At 37.7% G+C, this 19,521-nt stretch overlaps 2 protein-coding genes across 2 annotated transcripts in view; both read right to left on the reverse strand.

The window, feature by feature from the left end:
* LOC125234762 (protogenin B-like) overlaps positions 1–10,300 on the reverse strand; it is a 39,199-nt gene extending 28,899 nt beyond the window's left edge. The window contains 5 exon segments of the mRNA XM_048141152.1: positions 3,889–4,011; positions 4,629–4,815; positions 6,440–6,505; positions 6,863–6,951; positions 10,277–10,300. Of these exon segments, the coding sequence (XP_047997109.1) occupies positions 3,889–4,011; positions 4,629–4,815; positions 6,440–6,505; positions 6,863–6,951; positions 10,277–10,300 (489 nt within the window).
* LOC125239906 overlaps positions 6,866–19,521 on the reverse strand; it is a 179,030-nt gene continuing 166,374 nt past the window's right edge. Inside the window, exon 4 of the mRNA XM_048147677.1 lies at positions 6,866–7,003. The gene's annotated coding sequence lies outside the window, so the exon portion shown is untranslated. The remainder of the gene's footprint in view (positions 7,004–19,521) is intronic.

Raw genomic sequence — 19,521 nt, forward strand, 5'->3', positions numbered from 1 at the left:
TTTCATTATATCTGGTAAACTAAAACACAATTTGCGAGCAAAAGTGACGAAATAAAATACCTCTCTTTTCGGTTGGAGATAAAAAACACTTCTGTCTTCAAAAGGGCAATATAGGTGAAAGAAAAAAATACCTCTCAAATATAATTAAGTATCTCCTCAAATTGCAAATACCAGCGAGCCTAGCCGAAATGGCAATCGTTGACGCTACGCGATCGACGAGCTTATTCCACCGTCCCCATTCTACCATCGGACTCTTAGACGCACGGCCGGTTTCCATCCTTACTTGGTGGATATTCCACGAATCCGCACGAAGCGCTTTGCTTCTTCTTTTCTTATGCGCACTGCCAAGGAGTGGAATTCCTTGCCGGCGGCTATATTTCCGAGCTCATATAACCCGGCAACCTTCAAATCAAGAGTGAACAGGCATCTTCTGGGCGAGCTCACTCCATCGTAGGCCACGTCTTTGCCTTTGGCTAGTCTGTGGTCAAGAGTAAGCCCATTTATAATTAAAAAAAAAACGCAGTGTGTCTCTGTCGCGCCACTACCACACCTCGGACAACTACCACTACCACACAACGATCAAATATATGAAATGGGGGGGGGGGGGGGGGTTCCTACGCACACAGTCTAAGCTCGTGAACACGTACCATGCTTGTATGAGTGAGATATGACAGGTCGACTGGCTGCGTTTTTGAGAGGCGGTAACTGTGAGGCACTCTGTTCGGTCCTTGTTTGTTTATTTTCTTTCTGACTCTTGAAGACCATGTACATCTCCAAGAAAAAAAGTAGATTAAGTATATCTAATTTTTTTTTCTTTAGTTGAGACATCAAGAGTCTTTTACAACTCTAAAGTTATTTTAGTTATCTTTTATTTGTAACAGTTCGTTTTTTTTTCTTCATCATGTATAATTTTTTTTTTTTTAGATGTACATTAACACTTAGAGACTCTATACATCTCTAACATCTCTTATTAATCATATTTACTGAAATGAATTTCCATAGAATAAGTCTGTTAATATTTCTTTTTTGGATGTATACTTTTGCTGATTAAATTGTATCTCGTTTTTTAATGCATGTTAATTATAAGATGTAATGTTTTGAACAGAAGTGGCCCGCCGAGTTTCATCCGGTCCCATAGTGGATACCCCCCTCGCAACTGAGGGGGGACTGAAATCTTCTCGAGGCTGAGGCGTAGGGTTAGAGCCAGCGTAGCTTTATTTGACGTTCATAAGCGCATTGTAATATGCCTACTTGGAAAATAAATATTTCATTTCATATTTCATTTCATTTCATTTCAACCGAGAGCGGGTGGGCGACATTTTCAGTGGAGAACTGGCCATCATTATACTGTGCCACTACAGGCCCCGTAGCCAAATAGCATTTCTGCGACGCCAAACGCCGCAGAAATGCAGTCTGGCCATGTCAGAGATAGATTGCATTTCTGCGGCGTTTATCGTCGCAGAAATGCAATTCGGCTACGGGGCCTGAAGACCGATACAGAGAGCTACGAAACGCTTACAAGCGTAAGAGATTTTGACGTTTTCCTTGGCACCCAGAGGGCGTTCACCCGGCTCATTATTCGTAATACATAATTTAATACACGTCAGCAAACTGGGAAGTCTTTGATCATTTCCAAGTCACGCTTAAAGGGAGGGCTGACGGCTCGTTGTTCGACTTTGCAAACGGTTCTTTGCTACTTTTGACAGTGGCCTTTGTGAAATCGTGGAATGAAGGTAATAATGACGCTTGCTGGATTGCGGACGTGTGTGTGTGGCTGTTTGTCCATCTTTCACGGTAATGCGGCGAATTGACGTGATTTTTTAAGTGAACATAGTCGAAGGGTTGAAGAGTTACATGTTAGGCTATTTTTTGTTTTAATATGACGTTTTACCCCAACTTTTTGTTGCTCCGTATACAGCTTTTACACCAGTGGTCAACTCTGTTTCTGAACTTGTCGATTTTAATCATGTTATGGTGATTGTAATCATGAACTTACGATATCTTCACTAAGTAAGTAATTAAGTAAGTAAGTGCTTTATTTGTAAATATAAGTTACAGTGGTGGTCAGTTATTATACAGAGTGGGGCCTGTAACAAAGGCGAAGAATTGAACTCTAGGCTATTCTCCTTATACTGATCAACATTTGTTCGGCGACTTTTAAAATTAACTTGTATTTTGATTTTTATCACCCTTGAAAGTTTTTTCTAAGAGGTAATGTATTGCGAATTCTGTTAAGTCTAAAGTGTGACAGACAACGTCAATGACAACAATAATGGCGTACCTACATTGAGGCTAATATTTATTTTGTATGAAAAATTAAAAATTTAAAGACTTCATAATTTTTAAAAGTCACTGAACAAATGTTGATCAGTATAAGGAGAATAGCTTACAGTTCAATTCTTCGCCTTTGTTACAGGCCCCACTCTGTATATGGTACAGTTTCACTATATTTTACCAGTTGGCGTACAAAAACATTAAACTTAATATTAGAAATTAAACTACCATGCTCCTGTACAAGTATTAATGTGTAATTAGTATTTCTCATTTTTTTGGAGAACGGTACTATCGGCAACACTGTTAGCTGTACATGTGTAATCCTTATTACAAGAGCATAAAATCTACCGATGATTAGTTAAGGGTGTTGCTGTTAGTACACATCTTCGATATTGATAAAAATTGGTAGACTGGTAGAGTACATGATGCTAAGCAAAATCTACCAAATATCCCAAAATGTCTCAGGAAGATTATACGAAAGTTTTCCATTTTGTTACCAGATTTCTATCCATTTTTAGTAACAAAAAATTAAAATTTTGAAAAAACCCCCGTCCGCGACATATTACTGATTTTCATGAAATATTTATTTATTTATTTATTTATTTAATAAAACATCTTACATAGAAACTTAAATGTAAATACAATGTCCCCCAAAACTGTTTACACAGTTTGACTGTGGGATCTGGGTGAGTCTAAAGGTACATAATTATAATTAGTTGTCATGGTAATGAATACAGATCTACATAAGTATATTGCCAAAGATGGTTAGGTAGTTCACAAATAAATGAGGCATCTAAATTTTGTCTAGGTAGTGTTTGAACAAAGCCCTCTTAAATCTATTTTTGTTTTTCTCTGTTCTAATAGCCACAGGTAAAGAGTTGAGTAAATAAGGTAAGCGTTTTTTAATGAGCCTATCCCCATAGTAATTGCTTACTCTGGGGACAGCATATTTACCTGCAGCTACAGATCTGGTGTTATGTTGTTGGCTCATTTCAGATAAGTTACTCTCTTGATTGCCATGCTGATTAACTAATAATAGATACTTGTGTTTAAGAGTGGCTGGAAGAATTTTACATAATTTAAATAACTTATAATAATCATTTTTATATTTATTCTTAATTTTACTGCTCACTAATAATTTGAGAAATCTAATTTGCAATTTTTCAACTTTTTCCAAATTTGTTTTAAAAGTCAGGCCATAGCAGTCCAGAGAGTAACTTATGATTGATTCCACTAAAGATATATAGATACATTTTAGGGTGCTTGCTGGTATTCTATAGCTAAGGTGATAAAATCTACCGAGTAGGACTCTTAATTTACTACATAAATTATTTACTACATAAATTTACTACTTAATTTACTACATATGGCTAAGAACACTCCCGACTAACTCAGCTTTTAGACAAAAAAAAACTAAATCAAAATCGGTTCATCCGTTCGGGAGCTACGATGTCACAGACGGACACACACACAGATAGACAGACAGACAAACAGACAGACAGACACGTCAAACTTATAACACCCGTCGTTTTTCGTCGGGGGTTAAAAAGTAAAGTTTCATACAAAATAAAAAAATGTGCCATCGGCCGTCGGTCCTTTGAGCTCTAGACTTACCTTCTTCAAATCCTCATGCCCTGGTACAGTGCAGGTATAAACACCGTCTTGTGACTCATCAACGTTGGTTAAGACGAGCACTGGGCCAGTGTACAGCTGTTTTCCCGCCAACTCCCAGGTCACCTGCAACAGAAAAGTACGTCATTTATTGTTTTTTATTAACTGGTATCCAAACGAAAGCGAACTGTTGGCGCAAAGATATCTACTAGCCTTCCTGAGCGTTTCGTGAGCGATTTCTTAGCCACCCTGGTATCCAAAATTCTGTTATTTGTTTAACCCTGCTATACCGGGCAGAATGAGTGCAAGTTATCCCGCTACCTCTTATCGGTCTGTCTGAACCCCGGCTTGCATCCTCTATATTGGTTCTCATTGATTATTAATCTTCCTAGTATTAGTTTCTGAACAAGTGAGGAAAATAGCAAACGGTTAGCAACGTTGGCGCAGGCGTTTTTTTTATGGAATAGGAGGCAAACGAGCAGACATGTCGCCTGATGGTAAGCGATCACTGCCGCCCATGGACACCCGAAACAACAAAAGTGTTGGAGGTGCGTTGCCGATCTTTAAGATGGATGTACGCTCTATTCTTGAAGGTTTGAACTGTTTGAAGGTTGTATCGGTCCGGAAATACCGCTGGCGACAATTCATTCCACAGTTTAGCTGTGTGAGCCAGCCATCTACCTCTAAATGACGGGACACGCTTCTAGTCTACGTAAGTTTTTTAAAGGAGAAATGGCACTTACTTCAGCTGGCCTTGGCCATCCAGCTACAGGACACGGTAGAACCACATCTCCACCTTCTGGTACAAGTATCTGGTGATCTTCGAAGGTGGGCATGAACTCCAGGTCCTGAGGTTCTGGAGGTGCCACGTGTAGCCGACCTCCATGGCTGGTGCGGGTTTTGTTTACGTAGGAATTAGATGCTATGCATCTGAAATTAAAGTAAAGTAAATGAAAATGAAAATGAAAATGAAATATTTATTTTTCAAGTAGGCATATTACAATGCGCATATGAACGTCAAATAAAGCTACGCCGGCTCTAACCCTACGCCTCAGCCTCGAGAAGATTTCAGTCCCCCCTCAGTTGGGAGGGGGTATCCACTATGGGACCGAAACTCGGCGGGCAACTTCTTTTCAAAACATTACATCTTATAACTAACATGCATTAAATAACAAGATACAATTTAACCTGCAAAAGTATTCATCAAAGAATATGAACAGACTAGGTACTTTATGGAAATTAATTTCAATAAATTATATTATTGCTTAATAATACGTCGTTCTTCTTCAGAGAAAACATATCAAATTGTCACAGAAGAAAAAGATAATATGAATCTCAATGTCATTAAATATGTAATTTACCTACACAACATAAAATATAAAATATTTGATGTGCTTTCTTATCTGAACTGTGTCCTCTATACATAATACAATTATTTTAATTGCTATTCGTTTTTTGTACTTTCTGGTTCGGGCCATGCATGTTTGTCTGTCAAATAGTCCTCGACTCTGTAATAAGCCTTTAACATCAATGATTTTTTTAAGTAGTTCTTAAGAGCTGGGAGGGGTAATCTCAAAGCAGTGTCAGGTAACTTATTATAAAAATGAATGCATTGCCCAACAAATGACTTCTGTACTTTACGGACACGAAACTTCTTTATGGCAAGCTTATTTTTGTTTCTAGTGTTATAATTATGGATATCAGAATTCTTAGTGAAACAGTCTAAATTCTTAACAACATAAATTATACTATCATAAATGTATTGGGAAGCTACAGTTAAGATATTAATTTCTTTGAAGAGTTCTCTTACTGATTCACGTGTTCCTAAGTTGTAAATAGAACGAATGGCTCTCTTTTGTAATACAAAGATAGTCTGTATGTCAGCTGCTTTGCCCCAAACCAGAATACCGTATGACATTACACTGTGAAAATAACTATGATACACTAGGCGAGCTGTCTCAACATTAGTCAGTTGCCTGATTCTCCTAACGGCGTATGCGGCTGAACTTAATTTGCTTGCTAGTTTCCTTATATGAGGACTCCATTGTAGATTTTTGTCCAATGTTAAGCCAAGGAACAGTGTTGTATCTACCATCTCTAAGCATTCATCATTCAAAAGTAGTAATTAGAGTAAGCGACATGTTTAAAATTAGAGTAGGTAGATACAAAGGTGGAGGATAAGGAGGAATGCCGAAACGAGGAGTTGGTATGCGAAGCGAACATCATCGGAGTAGCCAAATCCCACAGACTTCGCTGGTTCGGTCACCTGACTAAGAATGGGAGATGATCGGGCTGCCAAGAGGGCGTATCTGGGAAGACCAAGCCGGTGGCCGCCCGGCGGGTCGGCCCAGATACCGCTGGGGAGACAGCGTGATGGCGGATCTTTGTCAGTTACAAGCCGATAATTGGCAGGAAGCAGCGCAGGATCGGCATAAGTGGCGTGATCCCGTTTTGAAGGCCAAGATCCTCTTTGGATCACAGAGCCAAACTACTAATAGTAGTAGATACAAAAGATAAATCTGCGTTTAGAAAAGATTAAAAGAAATAATATTACCTGTAAAGACCAGCATCGCTGTCTTTCACTTCAGTAATAAGCAGTTGATCTTTCAGCATGTAGTATCTGAAACAAACAGGTTTTATTTAAAATTTTTACGACCTAACTATATAATTACATATTTATAATTATATTATAGAGATAGTAGACTCACGAATAAAAACAGGACAAACTCTGGCAAAAGTACGTGCGACCAGTATAATAAATATATGTAGGTAATTTTATCAGGGTGTTTCAGAGTAAATTTTAGGAGAACGCGCTTGTTTCAGTTTTGTACCTGTCATCTGCAGGAAATTCTTGGTCATCCTTCAGCCTGAAGCTGGTGACTGACGGCGCTGAGCTGACGACACAGGGTAGGGCTACTGGCTGTCCGCACCACCGCAGTATATCCTGGGTATTGGGAAAATGTTCTAGTGGTAATACCTGTCGTCTGCAGGAAGGTCCTGGTCATCCTTCAGCCAGGAGATGGTTGCTTGCGGCGCTGAGCTGACGACACAGGGTATGGCGACCGGCTGGCCGCGCCGGGCGTCGTGTTTTCAGGGTATTTGGAGAACTTGTCCAGGTCTGTGAAAAAAAGAGAGTATATCTATATTAGATTGTGTTTCTTATGTTATAATCAAGAGAAGCATTTTCTAGTCGATTGAAGCGAAATTTTAGGACTCTGGTCCTCCATAGAGTGTGGAATTATTGGCCCATAATCGGAAATCTCGCTAAAAAGAATGCGGAACCCATACCAGCCAATTCCCTATTCAATTCAACATAGATTTTTATCAAAAAATTCTAAATTAAAATAAATAGATGTTAAAATATTTAATTAAAAAGGTAGAAATGATGTGAACCTAATTCATTCTCCAATACGTTTGTCGCTTATTTGTTTATTCCCTGTCATCTCGAAACGGGGTCGTTCGTGTTTATTCCAATAACGTCTATAATTTATACATATTTCGCTGCGACACGGTTTTCCTGCGGTGTCGCGAAACAAACAACTTATTATTGGTTTCCATTTTAGATCTGCGGTTTTCTCTTATTATTTACATAGAATTTATTTAACTTCACAACAGTAGAAGTACACACAAAAGAAGATATGCAAATAAAACTAACAATAGACGCTAAACAGGACTCCCACTCAGCAAGATACCGCAGCGCTGGTTTTCTGTGAGGATCTGACTTAATCTCAGATTAGTGGCGGCCCGTACGCCAACGACACACAAAATAATTTAAAAAAAGAAGAAATAAAATAACATACAAAATCAATTCATTAAAAAAAAAAATAGCATGAATTCAATTCTCAATTTAAAGTTCAAAGTATTTTTACCATTTATCTTTAGGTTCTCTGGTAGACCCTTCATCACAAGTTATTAATATTTCAGAATACGCTGCTCGTTAGCGTAAAGGTCCTAGAAAATGGCATTAATTGTATGGAGAAAGTTGACAGAGCCTCCGAACGGTTACTTACTAGAGCTCAAAATAAAATTAGAAACATAAAATAAATAAATAAATATTGGGGGACACCTAACACAGATCAACCTAGCCCCAAACTAAGCAAAGCTTGTATAGTATGAATTTTCTGAAATGAACTTTTCGCTTTAGCCGTAATCTGTTAAACAAAGGCCTTTGTGTCTATTGTTCACGGCGGCTAGCTCCCGTTTAAACGGCATGTGCTATAGTCTCAGTGTAGTTAAAAAGCAACTATCATGATAGTAATAAGGTTCAAATCCATAAAAAGCCCTTTCGGATATAACACGTTTTGTCATCTTCAAAAAAAGTTACCTGCATACTGCAAACTGTTTAATAAATTTGAACCTTATTGCTATCATGATAGTTGCTTTTTAACTACACTGAGACTTTAGCACGTGCTGTGGAAACGGGAGCTAGCCGCCGCGAATAATAGAAAGAAAGGCCTTTAACAGATTACGGCAAAAGAGAAACGTTCATCTCAGAAAATTCATACATTGATAATACGTCGTTCTTCTTCAGAGAAAACATATCAAATTGTCATAGAAGAAAAAGATAATATGAATCTCAATATCATTAAATATGTAATTTACCTACACAACATAAAATATAAAATATTTGATGTGCTTTCTTATCTGAACTGTGTCCTCTATACATATCCGTTTGAATCAGCCAAACGTATGCTTAAAACAATATGTGTCAGGTTGTTTTTATAAAATCGACTTGTTGATTCAAATATATTGCCGATTCAAATGACAAGTAGCTTGTTGTTTGAACCAAAGAGCACGTAGGCGCTATTTTAACCAAAAAACTTGTTAAACGAACGTGAAAACTGGTTGTATTTTCTCTCAGTGTACCCAAGCCCGTAGCCGAATGGCATTTGGCTGAAGCAACAGCCCGCCTGCAGAAATGTAGTCTGGCTCTGTCGCGCCAATACGCAAGAGCGACAGAGATAGATAGCTACGAAAGAGATATTATCGTTACCGTTTTGCGAGCGTTTGTGCATTCGGCTACGCACACAGGCCCCGTAGCCGAATGGCATTTCTGCGATGCGAAACGCCGCAGAAATGTTATTCAGTTACGGGGCCAGGCGTCCCTACACTACTACACCTACTTTCTTCGTCACATTACATTATTAATTCGTCTGTAGTAAATTTACCTAGTTATAATTAGAAATTCCGTACAAATACTTGAAATTTAATAACCGTATTAAGTCAAAGCCCAAGTAAAATCACGCCAAAATTCTAGAACAATAGCGATATGATATTTACTGTCTAGGACATGGTATTATAATTTATGTTAATTAATTTCCTCAGGAGGCGGCGAACCTAAATAAGCCCTATTTAGTATAGCCTAGCCTTGTAAAGAACCTGGATTTATTTAGGTGTATACGAGTCCTTTGTTTAGCCAGAGACCGGTTAAAAGTAACGATTGGTAATAAGTTCATCATCAATGATTGTTAATTTTTTTTACTTTGGACAAGGACACAGTCGTGTGTTGACATCAAACTCGGGTAAATCCATTCTACTTTAACCCCTGGAACGGCGTTGTCAAAAATTTGCTACTGAATTAATAACCTTCAATCTGTTAATTACAGTTTAAATTGTCTGGGACTGATCTGGAATAAGGCAGTTGAGGGGTTAAGGTTGATTATGTATAACTAACCTAACCACAAAATTAAAATTTTAAAAAAAAACCCCGACCGCGATATAGTAGACCGATTTTTATGAAACATGGTTAAGAACACTCCCGACTAACTCAGCTATCAAACAAAAAAAAACTAAATCTAAATCGGTTCATCCGTTCGGGAGCTACGATGCCACAGACAGACAGACAGACAAACAAACAGGCAGACAGAGACGTCAAACTTATAACACCCCGTAGTTTTTGCGTCAGGAGTTAATAAAAATAAATATTATCTTGAAAAAGAATTAACCTTATAGCAGGAGTTTGAAGGTAAGCGACACATATGATCCCCCGACGCAAAATTATAAGTTTGACGTATCTGTCGTCTGTCTAGCATCGTAGCTTTCGAAAGGATTCCATTTGTGTTTCGACGAAGTCTATTTTATATTTACACGGGAGCGACTGGCTTAAGCGAGGAGCTATTCAGCCTCTTGAGGCGATAAAATTAAAAAATTGTGCGTGTCCCTCCGCGCGGAAAAAGTGAAACTTCGTAATGTAGTAATGAAAATAGTAAGGGTTATTTCAAACTTCGAGTCGGCAACACTGAGTGTTAAACGTGTAACGCTGTCCGTTGAAAGTTGCATTAAGCTGGGTCCACACTTGTGACCATTTACCGAACATTATCCCGTGACCGTATCACGAACACGTGTCAGTACCGTTAAGTGGACGTCTTTTGTTACGCGAACAATTTGTTACAAGCTGCAGTACGGCACAATCCATTCCGAACACAGGAAGAAACTCCCGGACACGGGATAACTGTTAGGACAATGTATGAGGTTACGATCTACTAACTAGTCCCAATGTGGACGCTGATCTGTGTACTGTCACGCATTAAAGTTACGTGTTTCAAGCCGATCCATCGAGAGTTGGTTTTTTTCAAAGGATGTTCGCTATTGTCCGCGTGACCAGGACACGTCCACACTTGCATTTTTGACACGTGTCAAAGTAGGTACGCCAGATGACACAGATACAGACATGGGACAGGCACGGGATAGAAGTGGATCACGTCAAGACGTGTCCTGGCGGTGCGTCCACTACGTCCCTAGCAATTATTGGAAGGAAGAATAACAATCGCGCGTGCCACGCCACGCAGCAGTCTAGTTCGCCACCATGTGTCTACACTTGTAACATTTCGTCGTACTCATGGATTGTGACCGTGTCAGCACAACTTAGATCGTCCACATTTAGCGTAACATGTCCTGTTCGATGCCACGTAGTCCAGTCCGTCGCCATGTCACAAGTGTGGACCCAGCTTAGAAGTCTCACTTCAAAATGGAAGTCTTTATCATTGAGTAATCTCTGTACCGGGTGTTATATATGTCCCTTATTTAACTAACCTCTCCGTCTCGCGTGCTCCTAATTAAACAACACATAATTTACCAAAACTGAATACGTGGCAAAAAACAATACCCACGCGAAACGCTACATTATGCTGGCAAATGTGGGTAATTTTCTCTTTGTATGTTGGTTTTGGAGACATTAAGAACAGGATGAGGGGAGTAAAATTGTTTTTATACACACTTGAGTAAACGTTAAAATGTACGTTTGAATTAGGACATCTTTGCTGTGGAATGTAGACTATATTCAAGACTCGTCTCTTTAACCAGTGTGTCCTGCCCACCATGACATATGGTGCCGAGACATGGACGCTCACTAAAAAGGCTGTGCATAAGATACGGGTAGCACAGAGAGCGATGGAGCGCACCATGCTCGGCATTAAACTCCAAGATCGAGTGAGGAATGTCGAGATCCGACGCCGCACCAAAGTGCGGGACGTGGGTGACGTCATTTCCAAACTAAAATGGAATTGGGCGGGGCATGTTGCCAGGCAGAGTGATGGCAGGTGGACTAAAATGTTGACCGAATGGTGGCCGTTATCGGATGTAAGAAGCGCCTGGCATCCGTTGGCTCGTTGGGTGGACGACATCCGAAAAACTGCGGGGCACTTCTGGATGAGATTATCCCAGGACCGGGATAAGTGGCGTACACGAAGGGAGGCCTATGCTCAGCAGTGGGCGATTAATGGCTGAAATGATGATGATGAATGATGATTCAAATAAATATGAAATGATGGAGAGTATCAGCCATATTATTAAAAATCTTTTTACGCGATATTAAAAGCTCGGCCACACATGCGCGTTTTGAGAGCGTAGGCGGAGCGTTAGCGGAACGCAATGATAGCGGTGCGTCGGACGAACGCTGGCGTTGCGCCCAGCGGACGCCGGCGAGAAACTTACGAGGGCGGATTCCGAGCGGAATACGCGCGGATTGCGCTAGCGCTACGCTATAAAAACGCTTTACGTGTGGCGGAGGCTTTAATGTTTATAAAGATGCTTTTTAACTAATTATTAAGGGTATAATAAATAAACCCACGCAAAGTTGACCCAAAATGAGAAAAACGTATGTCGCCGTTTAGTAAACTTTGTTAAAAAAATTCAATACTTTAGTTATAACATTAAGTGATTCTAAAAGCCAGATAAATGGACTAGAAGTTTTGATGTTTTTTATATTTTTCCTCTCAAAGGAAACAAAGAAATTTTACCTTAAATTTAAACTATCGTAAAATTTCCATACATTCGCCATTGCTGTCAGAATTCTCCTTTCGATTAGACGCCGTGAGCGGCTCATCGGAGGCAGACGTGTCGCCGGTCGCTCCGTGTTGACAATTAAATTTGACAAATATTTTGACAGAAAATAGTGTACGTACACGAAAAACCATACCAGTGTAAAACTGTGCTCAAAATAAATAGGGTAAATCAAATATGTCAGGTGGAGATCCAATCTCATTTAAAGTTTAAAGGTGCATGGCTTGTGCATAAAAAATAAATAAAAATATATCACATTATTAAAGAAAATAACGAACACAACCGAATGAGTATAAATTATTTCATTCTAGTTCGGTTAAATTGAAAAAAGTTTCATGTTTTCTTTTACTCATTGGAATACATTTTCATTACGCTGGTATTAACAGTACGTCATTTTAAAAATATATATGACAGCACCTACGTCAAATTTTGTCAACCAAACTTCACAGGTTGTATGTAAACAATTACAATTTAATTTATCCATACATATTTAGATACTTATTAATCGATTCTTACTTAGAATAGAAAAAAAGGGAATGCGAGCGGGTATAGGTATAGTGCTTCTGGTTCAAATTTAATTGTATATATAAAGCAATGTCTCAATTTCATTAAAGATTTACTCTGTGCATACCGCGAACACGTAACCGTAAGTTGAAAACAATAATAATTATAAAGTACCTAAATACATCGTTGTTTAGAAAGCGCTTGTTTTGAATGGCACTTCTCCACTCAACTAGATATTCATGGAACACCAGCTGGTGACCAGCATAAATGACTATGAACAGCCGTGCAAAAATATCTGATTTTCTATAGGGGGCCATAAGTATATGACGACATGTTCCCGGCAAAAATTGGTGATGCTCCGTGACCATCAAAAACATCGTCTCTCTTTCTAGCGTCTCGCGAGCGTAGCGTCGGGCCAACTGTATGGAAAAAGCCGCCGCGTCAGCCCGGCTTAGTCATACAGTTGGCCCGACGCTACGATCGCAAGACGGTAGATGTGAGAGGGTCCTTATCCGGATAAATATCTGATCGGGTCGCTTAAAAATTTTTGATTTGATTCCTTATAAAAACCTAAATTACACTCTCATCCGCATAAATATCTATCCATTGTTAAAGCAAATATATATCTTACGGGCTAGAAATCATTAATATGTAATTAATTTGCAATAACAAACCCTACTTAGTTGCCTTACAGCCGTAAGTTGTATGAGGTGATTTGACAGTTCATGAAAACGGTGTAGACTTATTGTCATTGGATATGTCTGTCTCATCTGTTTTTAAATTATGACAAGTAAACTTAGTCATACTTGTTATGGAGAATTTTTGGCCAAAAGCTGCACTTTTGGATGGAAGCAAGCCGCTTTGCATGGTGATAGTAGACATCATAGTAAACGATTTTTTCCGAGGATATCGAAATTTCATCCCTTAGGAAACCGAGCGTAGTGAGGTGTTTTATGAAAATAAAAAAAATTCTATCTTTTTATTGTATCGTCCGATTTTGACAAAACGTATCTCAATTGAAAGATATTGCTTTATATAATTAAAAAAAAATGAAACAAAAATTATTTTAAAAAAGTAAGAAAAAATTTTAAAAAAGTAAATTTACGTCTCGCACTGAATAACTTCAAATAATGACAGACAAATTTTGTACAATGTCGATATATGAGTTTTTTTAAATCAAAGACAGATAAATTCATAGTTGAAAACTAAAGACCACATCGAAATCGGATTAGCATTTCTTAAGATACAAGTTGCCAAAGTTGGGAAAATTTGCTTTATATGGCCACTTTGAAATTCCTTTGCCAGAAAGTCAGAAATAATATATATTTCTTACACAGAAAAGTACATAGTGATAGTAGAACTCAAAATAATGTAAAAAATTCCGAGGATATCATAATTTCATCCCTTAGGACGACGAGCGTAGCGAGGTCTGTTACGAAAACCGAAAAAAAAAATCTAATTTTTTTGTGCGTCGTCCGCTTTTGACAAAACATATTTCAGTTGAAAGGTATTGACTCATGTAACTTAAAAAAAAATATTGAAAAAATTGGGAAAAAGTAAGAAAGTTCACTAGTGTGCATATATTCGGACTGATACATATAATATCAATAGGAACCACTAAAAATCAACAAATAAATAAACTTTTTACCAAAAAAAAATAAAACCGCCTTCAAAAATAAGCGCGTTACAAAACACGTAGAAACTAAAAAGCAAAAAATAATAAACCTTTGAATTCAGATTTCTTATCGTATTGCAATAATCTAAACATCCAAATTATAAACAAATCAAAGTTCAAATTTATTGGATTTTTACTTATTTTAATCGTTCATTATCCTTTTGAATGTGTATACACTTCTAAAGTTTATGTATAACAGAAAATCATAAGACATATTTTCATTTTTATAATGGTTTTCATGAAGAAAGCGATGCAACTGTGTTGGGAGAATTTTTACGGGATGAATAAATATCCGCGGCCTGAGGGGTGAATGGGATCAGGAATGGGGGGAATCGGGTCGCAAAGGGCTGAATAGGTTTACGAAGGGGGGGATTAGGGTCGGATGAGGGGTGAATTGGGATGTATGGTCAATGCTTGTCACATTGTATAAAAGATATAATTATAACTTGTTACCTAAAGTGATATTTTTATGAATGACCTCTCTGTATATGGACGCAATTTATACGTCAATGTATTGCTTCGTAGTTAGACTAAATACAAGAAATTAACACTTAGAAATATTAATCACACTTCTGTCAACCTCTACGTTTCTACTTAAGTCCGCAAAAATCACCCATGGTTGCTATAATATAAACGCATTACTTTAAAATAAAAATCATAAGTATGAAACTATACAACTAGGGAAGAAATAAAATTATTTTTAACCGACTTCAAAAAAGGAGGAGGTTCTCAATTCGACTGAATGTTTTTTTTTTTTGTATGTATGTTACTCGATATCTCCGAGAATTGTGGACCGATTTTCAAAATTTTTTTTTTTTGATCGTACGTGTATAACCCCTAGATGGTCCCATTGGCACCAAGTCGGGGTCTGATGATGGGATCCTGGAGAAATCGAGGGAAATCTTCAAATGTTATAGGCATGTAATGTTTTTAGTGTATTTTTCAAAGGTACACCAGTATTTACGCCTGATGGTAATAATTTTATGTGGCTGAGCTGATAATGGAAGGTCAACTCCTCAATGGTTAGGAGTTAAAGGATAATTCTTTCACTAGTGTGCATATATTCGGACTGATACATATAATATCAATAGGAACCACTAAAAATCAACAAATAAATAAACTTTTTACCAAAAAAAAATAAAACCGCCTTCAAAAATAAGCGCGTTACAAAACACGTAGAAACTAAAAAGCAAAAAATAATAAACCTTTGAATTCAGATTTCTTATCGTATTGCAATAATCTAAACATCCAAATTATAAACAAATCAATTATTTTTGGAGTCGGTACCAGCCTGTGTATGGTTGGGTGGGGCAAACAGGCAATAGCAAGGCGACGAACAGGTCTGGGTGGCTAGCCGAATGGCACAATCGCTCACGAAACGCTCACGAAACGAAGCGCTAGTAGATATCTATCTCTATCGCGCTTGCGTATTGGCGCGACAGAGCCAGCGGCGTATCGCTTTCGTTTGGCGTCGGAGAAATGCCATTCGGCTACGGGGCCTGGTACCGACTACAAAAATAATTGATTTGTTTATAATTTGCATGTTTAGATTATTGCAATACGATAAGAAATCTGAATTCAAAGGTTTATTATCTTCTGCCAAAATTTGTACACTTGCAACCTGTGGGTCAATTACACGCAGAGAGCCTTCAACGCCCTCCGAGTACAGTATAATAATGCCTTTAGGATGTTGTTGGGGCTCCCGCGTTATTGCAGTGCCTCGGCCATGTTTGCGCACGCGCGAACGGAGGGATTCGGCGCGGTGATCCGTCACCGCATCGCATCACTCCAGCGCAGAGTACGCGGGAGCCGCAACAACATCCTGAGGGTCATCAGTGACAGGGTGGACTGCCCCATTCAGGGTCACTGGATACGAACGCACACGCACGTACCGGGTGTCCCTGAGGGCGGCAGATATTTAAATTAAAATAATAATAATAATAATTTAAGTCACTAATATAGCTTAAGTGTTATATGTAATATGTTACTAATAATATTATATGGGCCCTGCCTGAAATAAACACATTTTTTTTTTTTTTTTTTTTTTATTATTTTTTGCTTTTTAGTTTCTCCGTGTTTTGTAACGCGCTTATTTTTGAAGGCGGTTTTTTTTTGTTAAAAAGTTTATTTTATTGAATAATTTTTGATTTGTTCTTTTTCAAGTTCATATAAATAATAAATTTTCAATTCGCTCAAAGGTTGGATGAGATCCCTTATAGGGATAAGATCGCCTTTGTACGTCATAACTATACTGTATTTTTATGTCCTAACTTGTCTTATGTACAATAAAGTGTCCACATACATACATACATATATTTAAATAGATATCATACACGAAAGAAAAAAACGACAAGGCCCACGGTGGCTGAGCCGGAAATCGAACCCGGGCCTTCAGCTTACGCAGCTAACGTTATTACCACTAGGCCACCAGGCCAGGTTAAAAAAACCGGCCAAATGAGAATCTATTTTCGCACAATTGTAAAACTAAATTATTTTTACTAGTTACCTCCAAAATACCAATTAAAATTGGGCTACATAGTACATCGTTTTCTGAAGATTTTGGGTTCATGGGGTCGGAACGGGTATAAACTAACGTAATTTATTGTGAATATGGCCAAAACCGACTTTTGAACGTCGATAGCAGTTTTTTTATATGTGCCATGCTAATTTTTTACACAAAAAATCTTCAGAGAGTGTGAACTTTGGTTTTTCTTTGAAAATATGACGTTTTATTTAATAATTTTCGCTCACCCTAACGTTGGGGGTTGGGGTGAATAGGGTCGGGAAGGGGGTGAATAGGGAAAAGTGCTAGGGTTGACTCTTTCGGATTGCGAACAAAATATGACCTGTCACGAGCATATTATATTTATTTGACCAAAAAAATAAGGATTTAATATGTTATGAGTAGTCGGTAATGAAATCTACACATATCATAACGCTTAACCAACCTCTATAGTTAGATGGTGCTCTGACGCGGTGAATAAGTAAGTATGGTCGTGGGCAGTGCGGATAACGTGTCAAAATAAAAGCATAGTTTGTTGCTATTTTTCATGTTTAAATAAACTTCTAAACTAACGAAGTGGGTATTAAAGTAAAAGGTTCACAGTGAATATTAGCTTGCCAGAAATGTGTTTATCTATACCATTGTATTGAATTTTGTATCATAAAGTCAAACTAGGTATTTACTACTAATGATTTACTCTGTGGGGTGTCTTTGATCACTTGCATGGGGTAACATTGACCATAATGACACATAGTTGATTATTGTCTGATTATGTCACGGTACTTGTTGAGTTGAGGCTGATAATTGGATCTCTTCTTATGATAAATATTGAAACAATTGCAAATAAAGTTGGTTTTTTGAAGATGGTAATTTTTATTCTTGATCAAAGTAACCTCAAAATAGCGTTAAAGAGTTGTAATATTTGACTCTGCGAACCATTTTTTTTATCTTTTCTTGAGATAAAATACGTTTGTAAGGAATTACATTCGATTATCATTAAAAAAAATATAGTGTATCAAAGTAACCCCAATGTCAGTTTAAGTTTGATCACATCTTTTTTTTTTTTCTGCGTACATTATTTTATTTATTTATTTATTCTTTATTGCACATAAAACACTAAGTACAAATGGTGGACATAATGCCTTAAGGCCTTCTCTACCAGTCAACCACTGGGTTAAAAAGAAACATTTGATACGTGCAGGCATCGTGACAGAAAACAATAATCCTGATATCACTTATTTTGTTACCTTTTTATATTTTTAGCAGGAAAAGACTTAAAAAGTTGATGGTCCCATTTTTTTCTTTCTTAGTTACGTTACGTTGACCAATTTTGGAATTTATAGTTCTCTTACTCCTACATTTAATGGGTAAAAATACCCATTAAATGTAGAAACTAGAGAAGTTTAAATTCCCAAATCGGTCAATGTAACCCCAGTTTACGGTAGACACCGTCAACCTATTCTAATAATTATCTTTTTATTTGAAAGAAAATTCATTACGATACTAAAATATGCAATCTAAGATAAAAATGCTTTTCATATAGTTACAAACTTAGTTCAGATTTTTTTTGTACAACTTTTAAAAATTGTTCTACATATCAAGTTCAAAATAATTTTCCTAGAAAGTCTTATTAAAATTCTGCTTTTGAGATTTTTTCATATTTGAGAAAACAGCCCTTATGGCCTGAAATACGGCATACGGCAGTGATATTGACATTGACATATGCTTTTTCGTATTTTGATGGTATTTTGACTGCACTGTATTTTTTGCCATGCTAATTTGAACCTTATCTTTGAGCGATGTTTTTTAACACTTTCGCTACCAAGAACCCGACTGTCGGGTACACCGCTCGTAGAAGCGTAGCCGATTACATGGGTTTCCCCGTATGTAGCGAAAATGTCGTAGCGCCGCGTAGAGCCCGGTTTCGGAAGTGTTAATTTTCAGTTACATCACAGATGTTTATGACATGACATCTAGGTATTTAGCCATTTAAAAGAAACTACAAGGGGCTTTACAGACGTGGCGACTGCAACTGGTACAGGGCCGGCAGGTAATTTAAAATTATATTGTGATTTTTATATGTATTTGTGTTTTATTTAATACTAAGTATGAGTTTCAACATTTTCAACTCAAGGAACTGAAATTAAGAGAAGAGACTCGGAAATTGGGTAAGATCAAGAGTCTGATGCAGATGGCGATGGCGGTATCGGTATTGGATAAGATATGCGTCGATATTCCTTGTCTTTCTTTGTGTCTCTGACTTGACTGCTACTAGCTCTGTACTCTATTCATTAGGTTTAATTTTATACACATGCTTTATTTTTGTATTAGAATAAATGATAAAAAACCTAACGACCAAAAAGAATAAAGAAAATATCTGATAGTCTTTAATACAACCCGTATATACGTAATGCGCAGCACAGGCAGGCAATTATGGTCGCGCGATAAGTGATAAAATAGCAGGCCGTCCCTATCGCACTATTTCTAAGTGCGATAGGGACGGCCTGATATTTTATCGTCTATCGCGCGACCATGCTTCCCGTACAGGCCTCTGAAGACCTGCAGGGCAATCATGGGCACGGTGTTCAAAATCAAAATTTCTATTGTTACAGTTTTAAAGCCATAATGAAAGTTTGATTTCAATTACAAATGTTGTTCTGTGATCTGCAAAAAT

This window comes from Leguminivora glycinivorella, chromosome 2, assembly GCF_023078275.1.
Source record: "Leguminivora glycinivorella isolate SPB_JAAS2020 chromosome 2, LegGlyc_1.1, whole genome shotgun sequence".
NCBI lineage: Eukaryota > Metazoa > Arthropoda > Insecta > Lepidoptera > Tortricidae > Leguminivora > Leguminivora glycinivorella.